The sequence below is a fragment of the Pteronotus mesoamericanus genome, unplaced genomic scaffold (assembly GCF_021234165.1).
Source record: "Pteronotus mesoamericanus isolate MK-2021 breed Mesoamerican mustached bat unplaced genomic scaffold, CSHL_Meso_final contig_221, whole genome shotgun sequence".
NCBI lineage: Eukaryota > Metazoa > Chordata > Mammalia > Chiroptera > Mormoopidae > Pteronotus > Pteronotus mesoamericanus.
The window spans coordinates 15,936,002-15,956,450 of record NW_026555092.1 but is presented as its reverse complement, the minus strand read 5'-3'; the positions used below and the strand labels follow the sequence as shown (position 1 = coordinate 15,956,450).

The following is a 20,449-nucleotide window of genomic DNA, read 5'->3' as shown; positions in this document are numbered from 1 at the left end:
TAAACATGTTGTCTACTCCCCATGTACCCAATATACAATGGTTGGATGGGCAGAGGATAATTTACAGATACCCATGTTCAAAGGAGAGAAAAACTAGAAGCACAAAGCAGTCACTGGTCTATAGAAATCCTGAAATCCAGTTGGGCACATGTTGCCAATTCATTAATTTGATTGAATACTACTTTCTGAGAGCTGTTTTTCATTACTCTTGTTTTTGTTCTCTGAATCATCATTCCATTTCTATGAGAAAACTGCAGTTGCTTTCTCTGTCTTCTCCATGCCTATAAAAGACTGGGGGCGTCTAATGGATTCTTTTCATTTTGTACCAGCTCTGTCCTTTTTAGTCCTAGCTGACAATGCTTCCAACAGAATTATTCTCTTAAAAACGTGAGGGATTGTCTATGAGTACTGTTGGGATTTACTTCATTAGACAAAAGCTACAACCACAGATCTCTCAAAGATAAGCCTTTCTCTGGTTTGGGCTTCCTGTACAGCTGCTATAGACAATGCCCTTCAGATACTTAAAAATTCTGTTTTTTAAGGGAGAGAATCAGAGAAAATTGCCCTTAAGATTATAGGGCCTTTTTGGTCTGAAAGAGTCTATGAAGCATAGTCTTAAATGGCTCTGACTTCTCAACAAAAGATTTTGTTTTCCCATTCTGGATTTGACCCTTTCTCAACTTAGGATATTTTGCCTTTTGGAGATACTGGAAATGAGAAGCAGTTTTACTTGTGAACCCTCTAAGTCCTGGGCTTTTTTATGTTTTACATTTGTTTGTTTGTTTGAAATTGATTCCCCTCATCTTGCATTTTTATCATAGGTAGTGAAAAGAAGCCAGGTGGCACTTGCATCACCTTAACTATTTCACTGAGTTCATCAGGTACACTTCTTATTTCCATGTTACTTCAAGTGACAGGGCTATCTAACTTTCCGTCACTACCCAGTGTGTCCCCTGTCCATCTTCCAGTAAGATTTTTCTCACTTTCCTTTCAGCTTTCACTGACCGCCTTCTCAGCACTCTCTTTGTGGCCCTTTATGCTTCTTTCTGATGCCCAATCCCAAAGTCAAGGTCATGTGTGTCTGGCTCTTGTTACTGTGGCACCCTATTTCTGGCACTACAATCTGTTCCTATAATCTTTTGCTACATAACAAACCACCACAAAACTTGATGGCTGAAAACAGCAGTGTGGGCAGGGCTGAGCGGCAGTAGCTTGTCTCTGCTCCATGCAGCATCAGCTGTGGCAGCCTGATGAGGGCTGGAGGGTCACTGCCACCACAGGGGCTGACGAGGTGGTGCTGGCTGCTGGTTTCTCTCCACAGGGACCTCACCACAGGGTGGCTTTGCCTCCTCGCACAGGTAGTTGGCTTCCAAGAGTAAATGTCCCAAGAAACAGGAAGTGGAAACTGCTAGTGTTTCAAGCCCTAGGCCTAGAAACTGACAATGTCATTTCCACTATAGTCTGTTGGTCAAATAGCATAGAGATATATATAGGGAATGTCAAAGAATTTGGAGGCTATGTTTTAAAACTGCCATACTCTTCCCTGGCTGGTATAGATCAATGGGTTGAGCACCACCATAAGAACTGAAAAGCTGCCAGTTCAATTCTCAATCCAGACACATGCCTGGGTTGCAAACCAGATCCCCAGTTGAGGGCATGTGAGAGGCAACCAATCAATGTTTCTCTCCCTCACTTTCTCCCTCCCTTCCCCACCCCCTACAAAATAAATAAAATCTTTTTAAAAATAAATAAATAATTCTGCCACATTCTTGTAAGGGTTTCATAATTTTCCTTTTATATTTCACATTTTCATCCATGTAGAAGTTCTTTTTTTAATCATTAATGGACTGGTTATATTTTTTCCTTTTTGTGTATTTCCTTTCTGTGTAATTAGATGAAGTTTCCATACAGTGAAATATACAAATCTTAAGTGTACAATTTGATGAATTTTAGTCAGTGTAAGCACCCTTGTAACTAACTACCCTAATTGAGTTAAAAGTCATTTCTAACCCTCACCACCCCTGCAACCCCCCAGAAGTTACCTCATGCCTCCCTAGGGTCAGTCTTCACTCTCAGCTTTATTTTGATTTCTATCACTGTAGGTTAGATTTTTCTGTTCTTGGAACTTAATATAAATGAAATACTATCTGTATATTTTTTCTATCTGGTTTTTTTCTCTCAAAATAATGTTTGTGAGAAGCACCCTATCAATAGTTTCTTCTTTTTTTACTGCCAAGTGATATTTCAATAGGTGACAGTACCACAATTTGTGTATCTGTTCTTTCCTTTGTGGACATTTGAGTTGGTTCTCGTTTTGGACTATTATGACTAAGCTTCTATGACCATTCTTACAAAGTTTTCATCTATTTTCATTCCTCTTCTTATTTGAGTTCTTGCATTTTTATTTTGTTTTCAGCAAGAGTCATGTTTTAATTTTTTTATTCATTTTTAGAGAGAGAAACGTCAATTTGTTGTTCTACTTATTTATGCATTAATTGGTTGCTTTTTGTATGTGCCCTGAATGGGGATCAAACCCACAATGTTGGCTTATCAGGTCAGTGCTCTAACCAACTGAACTGCCCAGCCAGGGCAAAAAAGTCATGTTTTGACATTAGAGTCCTATTTCTTAACTGACTTCAATCAATCCTTCAATTATTAGATCTACCTTCACACCCACCTCCAGAGGCACCTGCCCGTAACTGGGTCTTTTGTGAATTATAAGATGAAACAGCTTGGTTCTCATCATTGCCCATTTTTGGTTGAGGATTCAGTTTTCTGAGGTCTGCTGAGTCAGTTACTACTTTGCCAGTCTGATTTCCAGCTTCCAAAATTTTATGTTGTCTTCTCTTGTTATCTGGCTCATTTTAATAGTTTTCAGGAGAAAACGTAGTTAAATTTTATTTCAATTCACCTTATGTATCCATTTTTTCTTTTCTTCTTCTTTTCTCCTCTCATTTTCCACATCCTTCCTCTCCCTTTCTGTTTATCATCGTCTCCTCTCCACCTTGTTTCCCCTTGGAATCAGAACAATAACAGTGGGAGAGTCCTCAGAGAGCATCTGACTCAGCCCTCATTTTACAGATGGTAGACATGAGGCCCAACAAGGGCAGCAGTTCATCCACAGCCCACACAGCTACTGCTCCTATCTTATCTGCCTCTAATAACAAAAGAGACCTTTTGCCCTCCAACCCTTTCAGTGTGAGAAAGGAGAGTACCCCCTACTCAAGCGAATGCCTAGAAGACAGATCAGCAGGGAGAATGTCATAGCTGAGCAGGCTTCAGTGAGTCCTCTCCAAAGCCCAAGGCAGCAACTCTGTTTAGGACTCACTGCCTCTTTTTCCTGCGCCCACCTGTCCCCTACCCCACCGCAGTGCCTCTTGGAGGGTTGCAATTAGGAGAGTGCCCCCTGTCCCAACAAAAGAAAAAAAGTGTCCCAACAGGAGAAATTACTGAAACAAACAAAAAATCTAGATCAGGACCCTCAAGCCCTTTTCATGTTTTTGTTTATTCTGGTTTTTTTTTCCTCTCTTTACTACTTTCTTTGGACCTAAGTGTTAATATAGAAGATAAAAAGGGGACTCCAAGGTCCAGAACAGAAAGCAAGACAAGTAACCAGTGGTGTGACCATTCTAAGTCCAAGGACACATGCAGACGCACACGCACACGCACACACACACACACACAACCACACTCTTGCTAATGTTGCCATGGCCCCACAACTCCTTACACATATAAGGTAAGGTACACAAAAAATACGTGAGGCAACCAAGTATCCAAAATGAATATGAATGTGTGTGTGTGTGTGTGTGTGTGTGTGTGTGTGTGTGTGTGAGAAATGGTTTAGCTTTTTCTTTTTTTTTCACTGCACAGAAGACAAAGTGCAAGTTTCATGCCTTGGCTTCCTGTCGGGCTGTTTTTCCAGCAGGCTATGTTCCCAGAGCCTTTGGTCATGCAGTTTGGGCTGGCGGCAGCTGGGCACAAGCACACTTTACCCCTCCCACAGTGTGTCACTAGCTTAGCAGCTGGGAGTCCAGCTCGAGACCAGAGTCCAGGGTACAGAAGATAGAAGAGAGCACTGTTATCTAACTTCTCTATCCCGAGTACTCTGTGAGGTTCTTTAAGTTAATTCTTTGTCTCCTGCAGTTTGTATTTACTTGAACAAGAATGGCAGCACAGGCCCCCACTTAGATAAGAAGAAGGTCCAGCAGCTCCCTGACCATTTCGGGCCAGCCCGCGCCTCTGTGGTGTTGCAGCAGGCTGTCCAGGCCTGCATCGACTGTGCTTATCACCAGAAAACCGTCTTCAGCTTTCTCAAACAAGGCCACGGTGGTGAGGTTATCTCAGGTAAGCTCCCTTGGGCCAACATGGCCTCCTAGCCAGAGGGCGAGGCCTTCTCAGCTGGCTAATTCCTGACATGGCATCCTGGTTCCCACTTCATACCTGAAGGCTCTGGAAAAGTGTGAAGGTATTCCCTTCATCAGAGAGTCCTCATTTTCAACACCCAGAGCCCCTTTGAGTCTTATGCATACCTCTGCCAAGTAGAATACCCACATAGACTCGGTTTAGAGTCTTAACTGAGCCTCTAAACAGATTCCTCTACTGTCTGCCTGTTTAGCCTCTCCATACGGAAAATGTATGAGTATGGCACCCCAGAAGATAGACAGATCAAAAGGGGGCTATGTTGTGGCGACATGAGAGTTTCTCCAAACTGCCACAGCCTTCCACTTGGCATGAGGGAACCTGGAACTCTTTCATGCTTTTGACTCCTTGGCTTCCCAGTTCTGAGCCAGCCCTGATACAAGGGAGCTGAATCCCAGGGCAGAGAGGGAAGAGTCATTCCCTCTTTCTTTCCTGCTATGAGAATCTAAGTCAGCTGCACAGTGTTTTGTTGTTTCCACTGAAAATATTTACTTTTTCTGCTCTGCCTCTGTTCTCTTGCAGTTTTCATAAGTCCAAAACCCTATTCTTTACCCACCAAATCTATGAAGGCTTGACCTAAAGCCTCTAGGTTTTAACTGTATGCTACTCCATAACCTCTTGTCTCTTCCTTCTAACGAGTTGCAGTATCCAACCTCAAGAAGCAACTGACATGGAAAATGCCATAAATAATCCCACTGTATTCTTTCAGCAAACATTTATTGAGCCCTTACTATATGTCAGAGGTTATTGCCAGGACACTGGCCAGGGATGGGGAGAAAGGAAGATGACTCTGCCCTCCTGGAAAAGGAAGAATATCTCACAGTTAACTGTGAGAGTTGTTATAACAGAGAAATATGTGCAGGGCGGTGCAGGAGCCCAGAGGAAGGAGTAATTGGCTAAGAGGCTGGGTCAGGCAGGAAAGGAATTGTTATAGGAGGTGGAGGACTGCAAGGGAAATCAAGCTTTCCCTCCCTTCTGAGGCAGAGGCCACTCGTGGCCTCCCCTTGCCTTCTGTGCAGCAGTCTGCAGGGACCGGGCCTTCCTTGCTTCTCTTCTTAACTGCTAGCACCTGTACCTCCTGTAGGGTTCTTTCTCTGCCCGAAAAATGGCTCCTGAGAATGACCTGTCCCCCATTTCCTGCTGCTCTCAGAAACAAATGCAGAGACCTTTCACTTTCAAGGGCTATACAGATTTTTTTTGAATAGAAATAGATAGTGAAATAAAACACAGCATGGCATAGTTCCAAATGTTGCCGAAATTCTAGTGCTCTTAAAAAGATTAGATTGTGCACCAAACCTGCGCTGGCAATGGCTGTACTCTCCTCTTCTGCCCAGCTCCTCTGTTCTCGGGCAGTTCTAATGGAAATAGCACACCCTAAATGAACAGATTTCCTGGACAAGGCCCAGCCAGCTGATGGAGCAGATAGAATTATGTTCACAGTTGTTTTCACAAGTTGAGTAAAATCATTCCAGAGCCCCAGGTGCAACAGACTCGGCCTGGCCACTCCCATTATAGCAAGCCCTTTGGAATTGGCAGAAATCATACCCTCCAGGGAGGGAGGGAGAAAGCGTGGGCACCGATTGCCTCTGTGTAAGCAGGTAAGCCTGAGGCAAGCTGTGGGCTGAACTCCTCCTGCCCAGCGCTGCACTGCGCGCCCGGCTGGCATGCTCAACCCTGTTTACTTCACTCCACAGCCGTGTTTGACCAGGAGCAGCACACCCTCAACCTCCCAGCCGTCAACAGCATCACCTACGTCCTCCGCTTCCTGGAGAAACTCTGCCACAACCTTCGCAGTGACAATCTGTTTGGCAACCAGCCCTTTACACAGACTCACTTGTCACTCACCACCACAGAGTACGGCCACAGCCACGACAGGTACCTACCAGGTAGGAGCTGGGATGGGGCTTGGGCTAAGAAATAGGGCAGGGCCAGGAGCAGCACCAGCAAGGGCCCAGGGCCAGTCCTCAGACCTGCTAGCCTGGCACCTGTTATCCAGAGGTCTGGGTTTCTGTCCCCAACCTTGGCCCTGTCTGGGACTTTTTGGTCTCCTCTGGTCTTTACTCTCTCTTCAGGATTTTGTCCCCTCTCTCTAGGATGACCCTTTTTTCCTCTGGATTTTTATTCCTAGAAAAAGGTGGTTTGGGAGTTTCCTTCTGAGCTCCAAACTGCATGTGGAGCCACTGCAAAGTCACACTACATCTCCCCGTGTAAATCTGGCAGCAAAGGCCTACCATAGAGCTCCCTTGCCAGCAGGAAGGTTTAGTCTCAAGCTACAGATTGAGAAATTTGCTCCCTGGTGATTGGCCATCCACTCTTTCCTTTGGCACGTGGCCCTAACTCCTCCAGCACTGCCAGTCTAGCAAGTCCATTCAAGTTCCTGCTGTTTCTAACTAGGCTGGAAAATAACTTTCTTAGTTAACATACCAGACCCACAGCGGGAAAGCGGATGCCACGTGGCCGGATCAGTGACTAAGCACTTCCGAGAGAGAGGTTAAAGAGTGAATGGAACGCAGCATCTCTAATCTGGAGCCCAGGACACAGACGACAGGAAGGGAAGGAAAGCTCGGCCCAAAACGTAGCGAGGTAGGTCGTTGTTGAGAGAGGGAGGAAAGGCCCTTTAAAGGAGCCCTGTGGACTCTGTCCTGGCCAGAGGAATAGAGAGGTGGTGCTTTCAGTTTCAGGGCTGTGTTTTCTGTTGATGGGGGAGCATATATATTGGAAGGTACCCCCTTCTGATCTTCTATACAAGTCTTATTCCCACACTGCCTTCCCTGGAGTCTTTTTATCATTGTCTTAGCAAAATCACTTCTGAAAAAAGTGTCACTTCTGAAGAAAGTGCCCTAGCTACCACCAACCCTATATTTTTGCACCTAAATGAGCATTGTTTATATAACTTGTAAAAATGTACCTGATTTTCAAATACTGCTTGTAGGGACCAAACCCTCTGGTTCCTGCAGACATATTTGTGACCCTTCACTGATCCTTTTTCTCACCTAACCTGCTTTAGATTGCTTTCTTCAGCACCAGAATCTCTGAGAACAGAAAAGGGCATTCTTACAGTTAGAATGTTCCGCTGGGCATGGTAGAGTTGGTGCAAAAGCAGACTGTTACATATCCCCAGCATTCAGAAACTCTAAGCTGCATTTCAGTAATGAAAGTTAGGCCTATGTAGGATTCTAGAAGAATGGATACATTAGAGGAAATGAGTGTAGCTGCCAGTCTAAAGACAGATTTCTCAGAGAAATAGCAACCCAAAATTCTTCAGTGGAATAGGGTCCTTGAGAGCTAAGGGAAACATACTGGTAGCAGCATACAGAGATGGTAGGAGTATATTCTGTGGACCAGCAGTCACGAAGGTAGTTTGGGGGCATGACCTTTCCTGGGAATTCGATGCCAGTTTGCATCTCTCAGATAAGAGGAAACAAGCTTCAGCCACTCTTCCTTCTTGCCTCGCCAAGAAAGAAACCAATACCAGGGTTATCACATTCGGCCATTGGCTGTCCCCCTTCCCTCCCCTCATTTTCAGACAGATTCAGCCAACTGTCTGTACCTTCTAGTGCTCTCTAACCTTCGTTTCTCATAGTGGCTTCTCTCACCCTAGTTTTTATTTGTTTCCCTGACATGGACATTTTAACTATGCCCAGACAAGTCAGAGCACTGCCTGTATTTCTGATTCCTCTGCACTCCTCCACTCATCTTTTCTGCCTGCCTACCTGCCTGCCTGCCTTACTAGCCCTTTGCCGCACCTCTGATCATTTATCATTTCCTGCATTTTCCTGAATAGTTACCCAGACCTCTGCCAAAGAACTTGATCTGGACAAGGGCTGTCTTTTGCTTTGCCCTTTGGATCTGGTATTTATTACTCCCTCCCTTCTGCTTGGTTACACACTCCTGCTAGTTCAACAGCCAAAGGTGCCACCTTTGTTCTCTAGGTCCTTCCTAGAGCCCTTTTCCCTACAGGCTCCTTTGCACACTATCCTACCTTTTAGAGTCTTGGCCTAACTGACATATTTCATTAGGCTTCCTTACATAAGTTAAGGCTTAACATTTTGTCTCCAACATTTTATTTTGAAAAATTTCAAATCTACAGAAAAGTTGTACAAATAGTACAATAGCAACCATGTACTCTTCACCTGGATTTACCACTTAATTTTTTGCAATATTTACTTTATCTGTTTCTTTAAGTGTATGTACATATATATGTATCCATATATTTTTTATTTACTGAACCTTTTGAGAGTTAACTGCAGATAAGAGACTTGATCTTTAAATAATTTCTTTTGTATCTCCCAAGAACAAGGAACACAATACTATCATCACATTCAAGAAATCAATAAAATCTAGTATTGTTGACCCTTGAAACAACATGGGTTTGAGCTACACAGGTCCACTTATATGTGGATTTTTTTCAATAAATATTGTAAATGCATTTTTTTCTTCCTTATGATTTTCTTAATAACATCCTTTTCTCTAGCTTTATTGTAAAAATAAAGTATATAATGTATATAACATATAAAATATGTGTTAACTGACTGTTTATATTATAAATAAGACTTCTTCTGGTCAAGAGTTAAATGTGGATTTTCAGCTGCGCAGGGGGTACAGGTGGAGTAATGGGTGCCCCTAATCCCCACGTTACTCAAAGATCAACTGTAGCTGACAAAGTTCATGTTTAAATTTCCCAATTTTCCCAATAATGTCCCCTTTTTTTACATTAAAACATTTTTTAATTTTTATTTTATTTTTCAATTACAGTTTATATTCAGTATTATTTTGTATTAGTTTCAAATGTACAGTATAGTGGTTAGACAATCATATACTTTACAGAATTATCCCATGATACTTCAAGTGCCCAGCTGGCACCATACATGCTTATTACAATGTTACTACTCTATTCTGTATGCCAATAATGTTCTTTATAGCTGTTTATTGCTTTTTATGTTTTTTTCTTAACATAATCCAAGGTCCAGTGGAGGATCATCCATTGTATTTAGTTATCCTGCCTCTTTAGTTTCCTTTTATGAGCAGTTTTTCTAAGCCTTTTTTCCTATCTCCCATGACATGACATTGGTATTTTGAAGAATCCAGGCCAGTTGTTTCAGTTGAGGTCATCAAATATTTATCAAGCACTCTTTGCCAAATACTCCTATACTGGGCCCTGGGGAGACAGAGAAGGGACAGACTCGATCTGCTCTGAAAGAGCTCCCAGCTGCGAGAGGGAAATAAAGGTAAACATGTGCATGGTAAGAGTGTGGACATACTCCGGCCACGTCAGCAGTGATGAGCAAGAAGTAAATGAAAGAAGATGTCAGGAAAGGATTCCTGGGGAAGGTTGGGGCAGGGGGCAATGTGAGACTGGAGTCCCTTCTTCAGAGCTGTACACATCTACATCAAGTAGAAGTCCTTTGAAGACTGAGAGGGAGCTCCTTCTGGCCCTCTACAAAACGGACCGTATTAGACAGTAGATAGCATTAATTTAGCTGGTCCCAGTGAACGTTCATTTTAGCCCTTGAAATCCACCCACCATTAACCTCTAGGCCTGCTACTTTGGGACTGCCTAGGCTCCTCTCTGCTGGAGAAAGTGGTTCATTTTTCCCATGACAGTGAGTCCTTGTGCCATCTTTCTAGTTACTATCCAGGTCTTCTGAGCTAGTTATAAAGTAGTTCTCCAAATCTCCAAATGCATAGTGATTAAAACCAAATAAGAACTGAAATCTCTTTAGATGCCCCTTCATCCTCACAAGGTTTCCTCACAGAACTGTCAGACTGTTGTTGTTGTTTTGGTTTTCTTTAGAACTGTCAAGAGTTTTAAGATGACTCAATTGTTTATACTTAATTGAAACTATTGATTTCATCATTTAGTCAGTCAGTCAACCCAATATCTACTGACCACATGATGCCAAGCTCTGATTTAGAAATGGAGGATTCCATTGTAAACTAGGAGTCAAGGTCCTTACTCCCACAGAGTTTACAGCCTGGTAAAAAATACAAACAAATAAGCAAACAATTAATTTCATGATGATGAGTACTTGAATAGGACAAGTTAAAAGTTCAAACCAGGTGTGTCAGGTAAGACTTTCCAGAAAAAAAATAACATCTAAGCTTGGACCTGAAGGAGTGGGATAATCAGGCAAAAATGCCACAGACCCAAAGAGATGGAGGAGGGGGATGATGAAGAATGTTCCTGTTGACAAAGTAGCATGTGAGAATGTGAGGGACAAGAGGGCACATGACCTGTCTCAGAGGAACTGAATGTACAGTACATCTGGCACATAAAGTAGAGGAGAAGAATGCGAGAGATGAGGCTGGAGTGATAAGAGAGGCCCGTTCAAGAAGATCTAATGGACACGTTACAGACTTTAAACTGTATCACTGAGCAGTGAGGACCCGTTGAAATGTTTAAAGCCAGGGAAATAACAATCACATTTGTGTTTTAGAAAGCTCACTCAGGATACTATGTGGGAGAATGGATTGGAATGGAGAAAGACAGTAAGCGGGAAAACTAGTTGGAGATTTGTGCGGAACTCTGTGAGTCCTCCTAAATTCGGGGATTTTCCTTTCTTTTGATATCCAAATCTAAATAAAATAATGTAAAATAAAATAAACCCCACCCCATGTAACCCAGAATAAGGTTACATTTTCCTGGTAGTTGCTCATACGTCTAGCTGTCAATTCCTACTTCTGACTCAGTTCTTAACTCCTTTCCCTGGCACCTCCCATAGCTGATGGTCTCTCTCTGCCCCTACATTTTTCCAGTTCCTCATCCTTCATTTGATCTAGCTCCTTGAATTTCAGAAGTCGAAAGTGCTGTAGAGATGATCTCCTGTGTAGCCCAACAGACCAGAGTGGTCAACTGGCTTCTGATTAAAGATGCCTAACAATGGGTTGCTCACTATCGCCTTTTGCAATCAGTTTTACTTTTAGACATTTCTGATGGCTAAAATGCCTCTCTTTTTAGCTGAAATCTGCCTTCTTATAGCTCCTGCTCACCATTCTAATCTCTGCCTTCCAAAAGATCAGATACACCTCCAGTCCTCTTCCCATCCCATGACTGCCTTTTCGGTTTTTGTCTCTGGCTTTTCTCCAAATTCTACACTCCCAGGTTTTTTCTTCTTTGCCTCTCACAAGCATTCTGGTTTCCCTCCACTGGGAACTCTAGTTTTTAAGGTCAGCCTTGCAATGCGATACTCAGAGAAGATCTGCCACTGACTAAAAATAAAAGCATATGGCCAAGGTCCTTATCTGTCTGTTTACCTCTGCATACCCCATACCTGGCATAGTGCCTCGCAAACAAAAAATGTGCAACAGATTTTTGTTGAATGAATGTATGAACTCTTTCTCATACTGATTGTTCTCATGTCTCCAGCATATCAACAGCAAATTTAATTTACATTTACCTTATGAAGTTAAGGGTTTTCATCTCCATTTTATAGATAGGCAAACTGAATCCCAGGAAAAAAGCAGTGATCGTTGACTCATAATTGTACTAGAAAGAGAACTCAAGTCTTCCAGCCCTGATTTCTGATCCCTGGGCCAATGGTTTCAAAGTTTGTTTTGTTTTAGCAGTAGAACTCCTTTTTTGCAAAGGTAAGATTATATGAAGCTCTGTGTATAAGAGTTCAAACTAGAGCTGTTTTGATAGAAACTGAAATGAGACCCGGAGCTCTATTTCCTTGGCTCCCCTCTGGAGGCCCCGAGGGCCCTGTGAAGCACAGCTGGAATGCTTTGCAGGCTTCTATCCTGGCATTATCCTGGTGAAGGCAGACAGGGCCTCATGGATCAGCCCTAAGCAGACTAGGACCTCCCAGAGCCTCCAGTATGGTTTTTCCACTGCATCTCATTAGGATAAAATTTAATGGCCTTGCCTAGTCTGGTGCCACCAGTCCAGATTTTCAGGCCCCTCAACTCAGAATCTGGATATCAGTTACCACCCTTAGTATCTCTGAGAGGAAAAGGCACTGACTGACTTGCATCAGCATCTGGTGAGCCCCAGGCATTGTCATCATAATTCCTTCCCACATCTTTTAGCTCATGTGAGGCAGGTGGTATTATCCCCAGTCTACATTGAGTAAAACGAGGACTAGAAAGGTGAGGTTAACCCTGCTGATAAATGTGGAAACTCGACTTTATCTTTTTCTTCAGCTAATACAGAGAATGTAGGTTTGCCACTATGAATGAAGAATAAAATAACAACTCTCCAGCTTTGTAAAGTCAACCATTTCATTTCCCCATTTGATGTTCTCAGCATGACAAAGGGTGACTGTTTCCCAATTTACAGATGAAGGAATTGGTGCTCAGAGAAGACAAGTTGCCTGGGGTCACACACCTAGTGCAAGGCAGGAGCTGAGGCATAGTACCCAGGCCTGATGTTTCCTTTCTTGTCTCAAAGCAGGACAAGGATATTGTCATATCTCCTAGAAAACAGGAATCTGGAACCTCACCTCCAGAATGAGAGTGGATATGGGTTACATATCCTGGGGACCCAGAGACCTCTCTTTGGATTCATTTCTAGGGGAGGGCTTCCTCAGTTAAATTCCCTGTGATAACGGTGAAATCTGTCTTATGCTAGGTTTGACTTTAAGCCCATGGTTACCAAGAAAATTTAGGTGAATACCAGAAAACAGTCCTAAAATCCTAAACCATCTTTGCTACAGAGGTCTTACTGTTTGCCAAATAATGTGCTTGAATTTACCAACTTTTTGTTGTATATAATGCACACTTTTTTGCCCAGATTTTTGAGAGAAAAATAAGGATGTGCATTATACATGGGCAGTACTAATTCCTTATCTATATAAATGTTTTCAATTCTTTTATTTATGCTTATGTGTTAAAAGTGTAACTCTAGAAAACAATAATGATATCCATATGCAAAATTATACCCTGGAATATGATAATCAGTTTTGTTTCTAAATATAAAAAATTTAATTAAAAAATTAAAGTGAAAGATTTTTTTCCTGAACGTTTGGGCAAAAAATGTGGGGATGCATTATATACGGGAGTGCATTATACATGGCAAAATACAGTAGTTTCTCAGAGACCCTGAATGAACCCCAAGCATTATCTAAACACCTGAACTCTAAGAAAAACAACAAAGGACAGTAATAAGGTCCAGTACCCAAGACACCCCCCCCCCCCCCATAAGGAGAGAATGCTGTGACCAGGGCTAAGGAACTGTTTTGGCATGTGTAGAACCGAGTCATGAGGCAAAGTCTGCTTCAGGTTCTGTAGTGCAATGGTTAGGGGCTGTTGCCGGGCGTTGGGCCGTGGCCTGAGTGTAGAAATGTCAGGATGAGATTCCCTTTACAAAGGCTTGCATAGCCACTTACTTTTGATATTTACAAGCCCCTTAGAAGAAAGGGATTTCCCATGTTATAGATAAGGAGACAGGTTCTAAGGGAAGCACCTTGCCTGCTGAGGGGCAGAGTCAAATTCTAATCCACGTTCTGGTTCCATGCCCACATTCTCACCACTGTACAATCCAACATCCTTGGAATGTTTCTGTAGAACAAGGCAAATACAAAAGTAAGGGGGAACATAAGAGCAGATACTGTGCAGACAGGCTTTTAGCCTTGCATCAAGAAGCATTTCTGAGATGTCCTGCTGGTTGGGAGAGTCACCTTCAAAAGTCCTCATCTACACACATATCTCTGCTCTGCTCTAGCATTTCATGTATAAGGCAGCCTCTTCCAATATTTTTAAGGTTCTCCTTACCCAGAAAGAGCATAAAACATCCAGAACAGAAGACACCTCAAGGACCATCTATTCTAGGAGAAAGCATCTCTTAAGGACATCCAAGTCCAGAGAGTGACACTGGGCTTGACTAAGACCACCTAGTGAGAGCCAGAGCCATGACTGGTGCACAGGCCTCCTAAGACCCAGCCTGGGACTTGCTATTTTGCTGCCTCTTGCTCCACCCAAACAGGTACCTGGGAGCCAGCACCCCAGCAGTCCTTTCAGGTTAGTCAACTCTCTAACTCTTGTTTTACTGTTTTTCAGGTGAAACCTTTGTCCTGGGGAATAATCTAGCCCGGTCCTTGGAGCCACACTCAGACTCAATGGACTCCACCTTGAATCCCACCAACCTTGTCAGCACCTCCCAAAATCTTCGGACCCCTGGGTACCGGCCTTTGCTTCCATCCTGTGGCCTCCCACTGAGTGCTGCCTCAGCTGTGCGTAGGCTCTGCTCCAGGGGTAAGCTTACCAGACTTATGGTCTCCTGCCCTCCCTAAACTCTTTCCTTCCATCCTTCTTTCCTGAGCTGTGGGAGGCCAGAAAGGACTTAGCTCTGTTGCCGTCTGCCTGGTGGTTGGACTAGGGTCTGCCTAGGCACCTGGGAGGCAACTGAAGCCCTGGGATTGGCTTGAGACTAATGGAAACTAAGACCTAGAGCCAAAACAGCAGGGACGAATTCATTGATGCCTTCATTAGCTGTTTATTTGAACACCATATGTGTTTGGCATGGGGGATGCAAAAATTAGTCACTTCTTATCCTCAAGGAGCTCACAGTAGTGTGCAAGAGATGCTTAAAAAGATAATTGCAAAACAACACCTTGAGTGCAGTTATAGAGATACTCTCTGTTAGTATAAAAATTACAAGAAAGAACACCTAACACAAGCTTGGAGTCCAGGGGAAGCTTCCTTGCAGAAATGACACCCTGAGATTTGATAGGGTGATCATATGAATGGCCATCTCAGGAGTGATATGGGGAGGGAGAGCTTTCCAGGACGAGAGTACAGCATAAACAAGGTTGAACAGAAGGAACTATATGCCAGTTGGTGTTGCTGAAACAAAAGGTAATACTGGGACTTCAAAGAGAAAAACCTGAAAAGATCAGAATTATGTCATAGAGAACCTTAAATGTTGATCTTATAGGCAATGTGAAGTAATTGAAGGCTTTTAGTTAGAGGCAAGACCTAAAAAGTTTTGTGCTTTCAATAGATCATTGACTACCATGTTGAGGATGGATGTGGGGAAAGACAAGACTGGAGAGAGCAGTTAGATGTTAGTAAGCATGGGCCAAACCAGAAGTGATAAAAGCCTGGGCTAGGGCAATGAGGGAGCATGTAAAGGAACTGATGGAGCTGGAGGAAGAGTAATTTAGATCAACAATGGATCTCAGGCAGAAGTGGGGAGAAGCAAGGCTGAGAGAAGGCTGAAGGATGAGGGAAATTGTAAGATTGATATGCTAATGATCTTGTGATGTCATGGTTAAAACAGACATAAGTCACAAGACAGTTGGAAAGACAGGAGGCTGGGTTAGAAAATGGGATGTTTAAAATTATGAAATGAATTTGTTCCCAGTGACGGCAAGAACCAGGCAGCAAACTTGGCAGTAAGTATTTGAAGTAGAGTGGATGTGGAAGTACCAGCGGAGGCAAGGAAGTTGAATGGATTGCTTCTGAGGATTATGGCAGGAATTGGGGTGGAATATAAGGTAGTGAGCTAAGTAACAAAAAAGGCTTCATTTAACAAGGGGTAGACAGCAATGATCAGGAAGGGCAGATGGTCGAGTACCTGTTTGGTCTCTGAAGAACATGAGCTTTCACAGAAGGATGGTCTAAAAGTAGCAATTGGGAGACAGAATGCCACTCCCATAATCCCACAGTGGCCTCCCCCAGCCCAGAGATGTGTGGGATGTGAAAGAATAAGAAGACTCTATTAGCAAGGACTATAGTGGAAAGAAGTGACCTCAAGAGAGAGAGTTTTTCAGGGAGGCTGACAGGGGAAGAAGCCTGGGATGCCCCTCCCCTGCCCCCAGCCCCAGCAAGGCAGCAAAATGGAGTATGAGAAGCTCTGAAATAGAGGTAGAACTGAGAGTTGATTCCCTGCCTTGAGACTTGGGTAAGTCATCTCATCTCTCACATCTTCACATTCCTCATATGCAAAATGGAGATGGTGATATCAGCCTGGTCTTTCCACAGGAGTGTTAAAAGCATCAGATGGAAGCAGGGATATGGGATCGTTTTGGAAACTAACTCATTCCCCAGGTACGAGGGTGTTGCTGTTACTATGACCTTCTCCAAGGCCATTTCTGTTAGGAGAGCCTCACGTGGCACTGTTGTCCCCCAGGCATCTCCACTCTTCCTTTGGAATACATTGAGTCTATTGGCCAGGTCAGGGTCTAGACCTTTTCTGACCCTGAAGAACTTAATTAGGCTACGAAAGGATTCTATTTGGTTGGCCCTAAAATTGTTTCTCTCTTGGAATTTAGTGGATGTCCAGTCTATCCCCTCTTATCTCACTATCCAGGATGATGGGCATCGGTTTGTTAGCCTGGCCTCTGTGGAGCCGCCTCACCTGCCTTAGTCATTCTCAGACTGAGACACTCTCCCTTTCTTGAAGAGTAACTACCAGCTGGACCCATTGGGTGGAGGGGAAGAACCCTGATATAGTTGGTCTATAAAAATGGAAATAGGAAAAGACAGAGACAGGGCAATAACTTGTCTCCTTCCTGCCTGCATGGTCTTGGGCAAGTCAGTTCACTTCTCTGAGCCTCAGTTCTCTCATCTCTAAACTGAAGATAATGGTAATTCCTTCAAGAGTTATTTTAAGGGTTAAATGAGCTGACAACGGTGGGCATTCTTTATAATGTTCATATATCAGCCCACTTTTCACCACATTCACCACTACCACGTGGTGCATGCCACAGTCATCTCTTGTCTGGGCTACTATGGGAGACTCATTTACAACTGGTCTCCCTTGCTTCTGTCCTTGCCCTAATGTCTATTATCAGCACAGGCTGTGAGAACGATCCTTTTTATTGTAAATCAGTTCCTGTCACTTCTGCGCTCAAAGCTAACCGACACACTCAGAAAAGCCAGCGGTCTCTCAGTGGCATGTAAGGTCCTCTTAATCTGCACCACCACTCCTCCAGCCCCATCACACATGTACACACCTCTTGAATGTTATTTCCTACCACTTCTCTTCATTCACTCTGCTCTGGCACATTGGTCTCCCTGTTAAACCTTAAGTGTGCCCATCACTCTTCTGCCTCAAGGTCTTAGCTCAAATGTCTTCATCTCAGTGGAGTATACATTCTAACAGGATAGGCTGACAGACAGACACATAATATAGAATAGTATTATATATGTGAATATATATGTGTGTGTTTATATGTAACATCACTATATTCATATATATGTATGCTCTGTGTGTGTATGCATGAGTGTGAGATTCATAGCTCCCCTGGGTAGAGGAATTAGCTAAGATGGTCCAAGAAGGACATTCAGTTATGTACCTTCTTTCTGCCCTCCATAATCTCTGCATTTGGTTTCTGTCCTAGCATCACAATGGACTTTCAGGGCAGGGAGAAGTGGCTGGCTCACAGAAAACCCTCTCCAACTTCTTGTCTACTACCACCTCTAAAAAGCCATCAGAATTTCTCTGGTTCTAATCACCTCTGCTTGCTCCAGCACACTTCTCCCCTGGTCTGTTCAGTGCCCAACCACAAGCTTGAGAAATAATATGCTATAGTCTGATACAGGGAAGAGGGGCTAGGCCAAGCAAATTGAGCTTTGACTTTTAGACCTGGGACCCAGAATGAAGAAAAATGAGAATAGATTTTTAGCCTCACAAGAGATAATTAAAGAGGAGGTTCCTTTTATTTTCACAGGTGTATTCCAGTTCTGCCATTTAGTATATGACTGGGCATTTCCTGGGTGGTGAGAACACAGATATGAACAAGGCAAGGTCCCTGTCTAAAGACAGACAGAGTCTAATAAGGGAGACAGAAAAATACACAAGTAATTGGTCATTCATTCACTAATTTAACAAACACGTTTGAACATCTGTGGCTGATCAGGCACTCTTTTACGTGTTGGGGACTATAAAGGGAAAACTGCTCCTGTGTGTCTCCCCTACTCTCAGTACTCTATTCAACACCATTGCACTTCTGACACCTGACCTGTGGGTTCTCCACACACCAAGCAATTCTGTGACACCAGCAGAATTGCAGTTTAGCTCAGTTCTGACACTATCTGGAGATAGTGTCAGTCCTACTACAAATTAAGGGCTCAGGCCCACAAGACTGCTGACCCACCCCTACTCCATCAGAAGCCAGTCAAAAGTTACCTGTACTTATGACTGACTACATAAGTTGGAGGTGTCCACCATTCCCTCCTCAGGTTCAATTAATTTGCTAGAATGGCTCACAGAACTCAGAAAAACTGTTCACTTACTAGATTGCTAATTTTCTGTGAAAGGATACAACTCTGGAACAGCCAAGTGGAAAAGATGCAAAGGAAGGGTATGAGGAAGGGTTAGGGAGCTTCCATGCTCTTTCTGGGCGAGTGAACCACTCTCCCAGCCCCTCTGTATGTTCACCAACCCAGAAACTCTCCAAACCATGTCCTTTTGGGTTTTACAGAGGCTGCATTACATAGGCATGATTGATTAAATCATTGACCATTAGTGATTGATCTCAATCTCTAGCCCCTGTCACTTCCCCAGAGGTTGGGGGTTGGGGCTGAAAGATCCAGCTGTCTGGTCTCCTGGTTAGTTCCCCTGACAACCAACCCCCATCCTTAGGGGTTTTCCAAAAGTCATCTCATTAACATACTCAGGTGTAGCTGAAAGGGGCTCATTATGAACAACAAAAAAGACACCTTTATTTATCTCACCACTTAGGAAATTCCAAGGATGTTAAGAGTTCTGTGTCGCAAATGGGAATGAAGACTACGTATATATGTTTCTTACTATAAATCACAGTATCATTAGAACATAGCAAAGAAAAAAAATGGAAACATAAATGCATAAAATTATTTTTATGTAGTCATATGTGCTAGGAAAGAAAAAACTAGAGTGATTGGATTGAAAATGACTCATTGGGGAATGGAGTACTTTTACTAAGAGATCAGGGAAGGACCTTCTGAGGAATTGATATTTGAGATAAGACCCAAAAGCTGAGAAAGAATTGGGTATGCAAAGGTCTGGAAAAAGAACATTCCAGAAAGAGGAAATTACTGGTCAAAGAATAAAAGCATAGTCTATTCAAGTAATAGAAGGAAAGCTAGCATGTCTGGATTATTGTGAGTAAAGGTTGGGGGAGGAGCAGTGACATGAGGTCAAAAATAGAAAGGGCCAGATGATGAAGTACCTTCAAGACCAAGGAGTTGATCTTTCCACACATAATGAGGCCCAATAGAGGGAGCCACACACTGTGGATCACTGACAGCCCCAAACAGGGGACCAGGGCTAGACACAAGTAGTGTCTGAAAAAGGCCTACACCACAGAGTCTTCAGAGTCTACCTGACACGTACAAACGAATACAAAGAAGCAGCCAAAATGGGAAAACAAAGAAACAGACCCCAAATGAAAGAACGAGAATTCTCTAGAAGAAGAAGAAGAAAAACTAGATGAAATGGAGGCAAGCAATGTATCAGAGAGTTTAGGGTAATGATTATAAGGATACTCAACAGCATGAAAAAAAGACAGAAACCATAAAAAAGCATCAGTCAGAAATAAAGAATGCAATATCTGAAATAAATAATACATTGGAAGGAATAAACAGTAGGTTAGATGAAACAGAGGATCAAATCAGGGATTTGGAAGACAAGGTAGAAAAAAACACCCAAGTAGAGCAACAAATAGAAAAAAGTATTTTAAAAAATGAGGAGAGCTTAAGAAACATTTTGGACAACATGAAGCATAACAACATTCACATCATGAGAGTACCAGAAGGAGAAGAGAGCTAGAAAAGGATCGAGAACCTACTTGAAGAAATAATAACTGAAAACTTCCCTGATCTGGTGAAGGAAAAAGACACGGAAGTTCAGGAAGCTCAGAGAGTTCCAAACAAGTTGGACCCAAAGAGGCTTACACTAATATCCATCATAATTAAAATAACAAGGCTAAAAGACAAAGAGAATCCTGAAAGCCACAAGAGAAAAAAGCAGGTAGTTACAAGGGAGCTCCAATTAGACTGTCACCCATGTACTCAACAGAAATATTTCAGGCCGAGGAATCAAGATGGCAGAGGGATGAGTGGAAGTCACGCTGGACTCCTCCCAAGACCAATCTGGAATTACAAC

The 20,449-nt window shown here is 43.0% G+C and overlaps 1 protein-coding gene across 4 annotated transcripts in view; it reads left to right on the top strand.

The window, feature by feature from the left end:
* Positions 1 to 20,449, top strand: part of SCMH1 (Scm polycomb group protein homolog 1) — a 143,814-nt gene that overhangs the window by 115,947 nt on the left and 7,418 nt on the right. For all 4 annotated transcript variants that reach the window (XM_054572061.1, XM_054572062.1, XM_054572064.1 and 1 more), the window contains 4 exons: positions 4,144 to 4,344; positions 6,114 to 6,305; positions 14,416 to 14,610; positions 16,342 to 16,407. In XM_054572061.1, the coding sequence (XP_054428036.1) occupies positions 4,144 to 4,344; positions 6,114 to 6,305; positions 14,416 to 14,610; positions 16,342 to 16,407 (654 nt within the window). The remainder of the gene's footprint in view (positions 1 to 4,143; positions 4,345 to 6,113; positions 6,306 to 14,415; positions 14,611 to 16,341; positions 16,408 to 20,449) is intronic.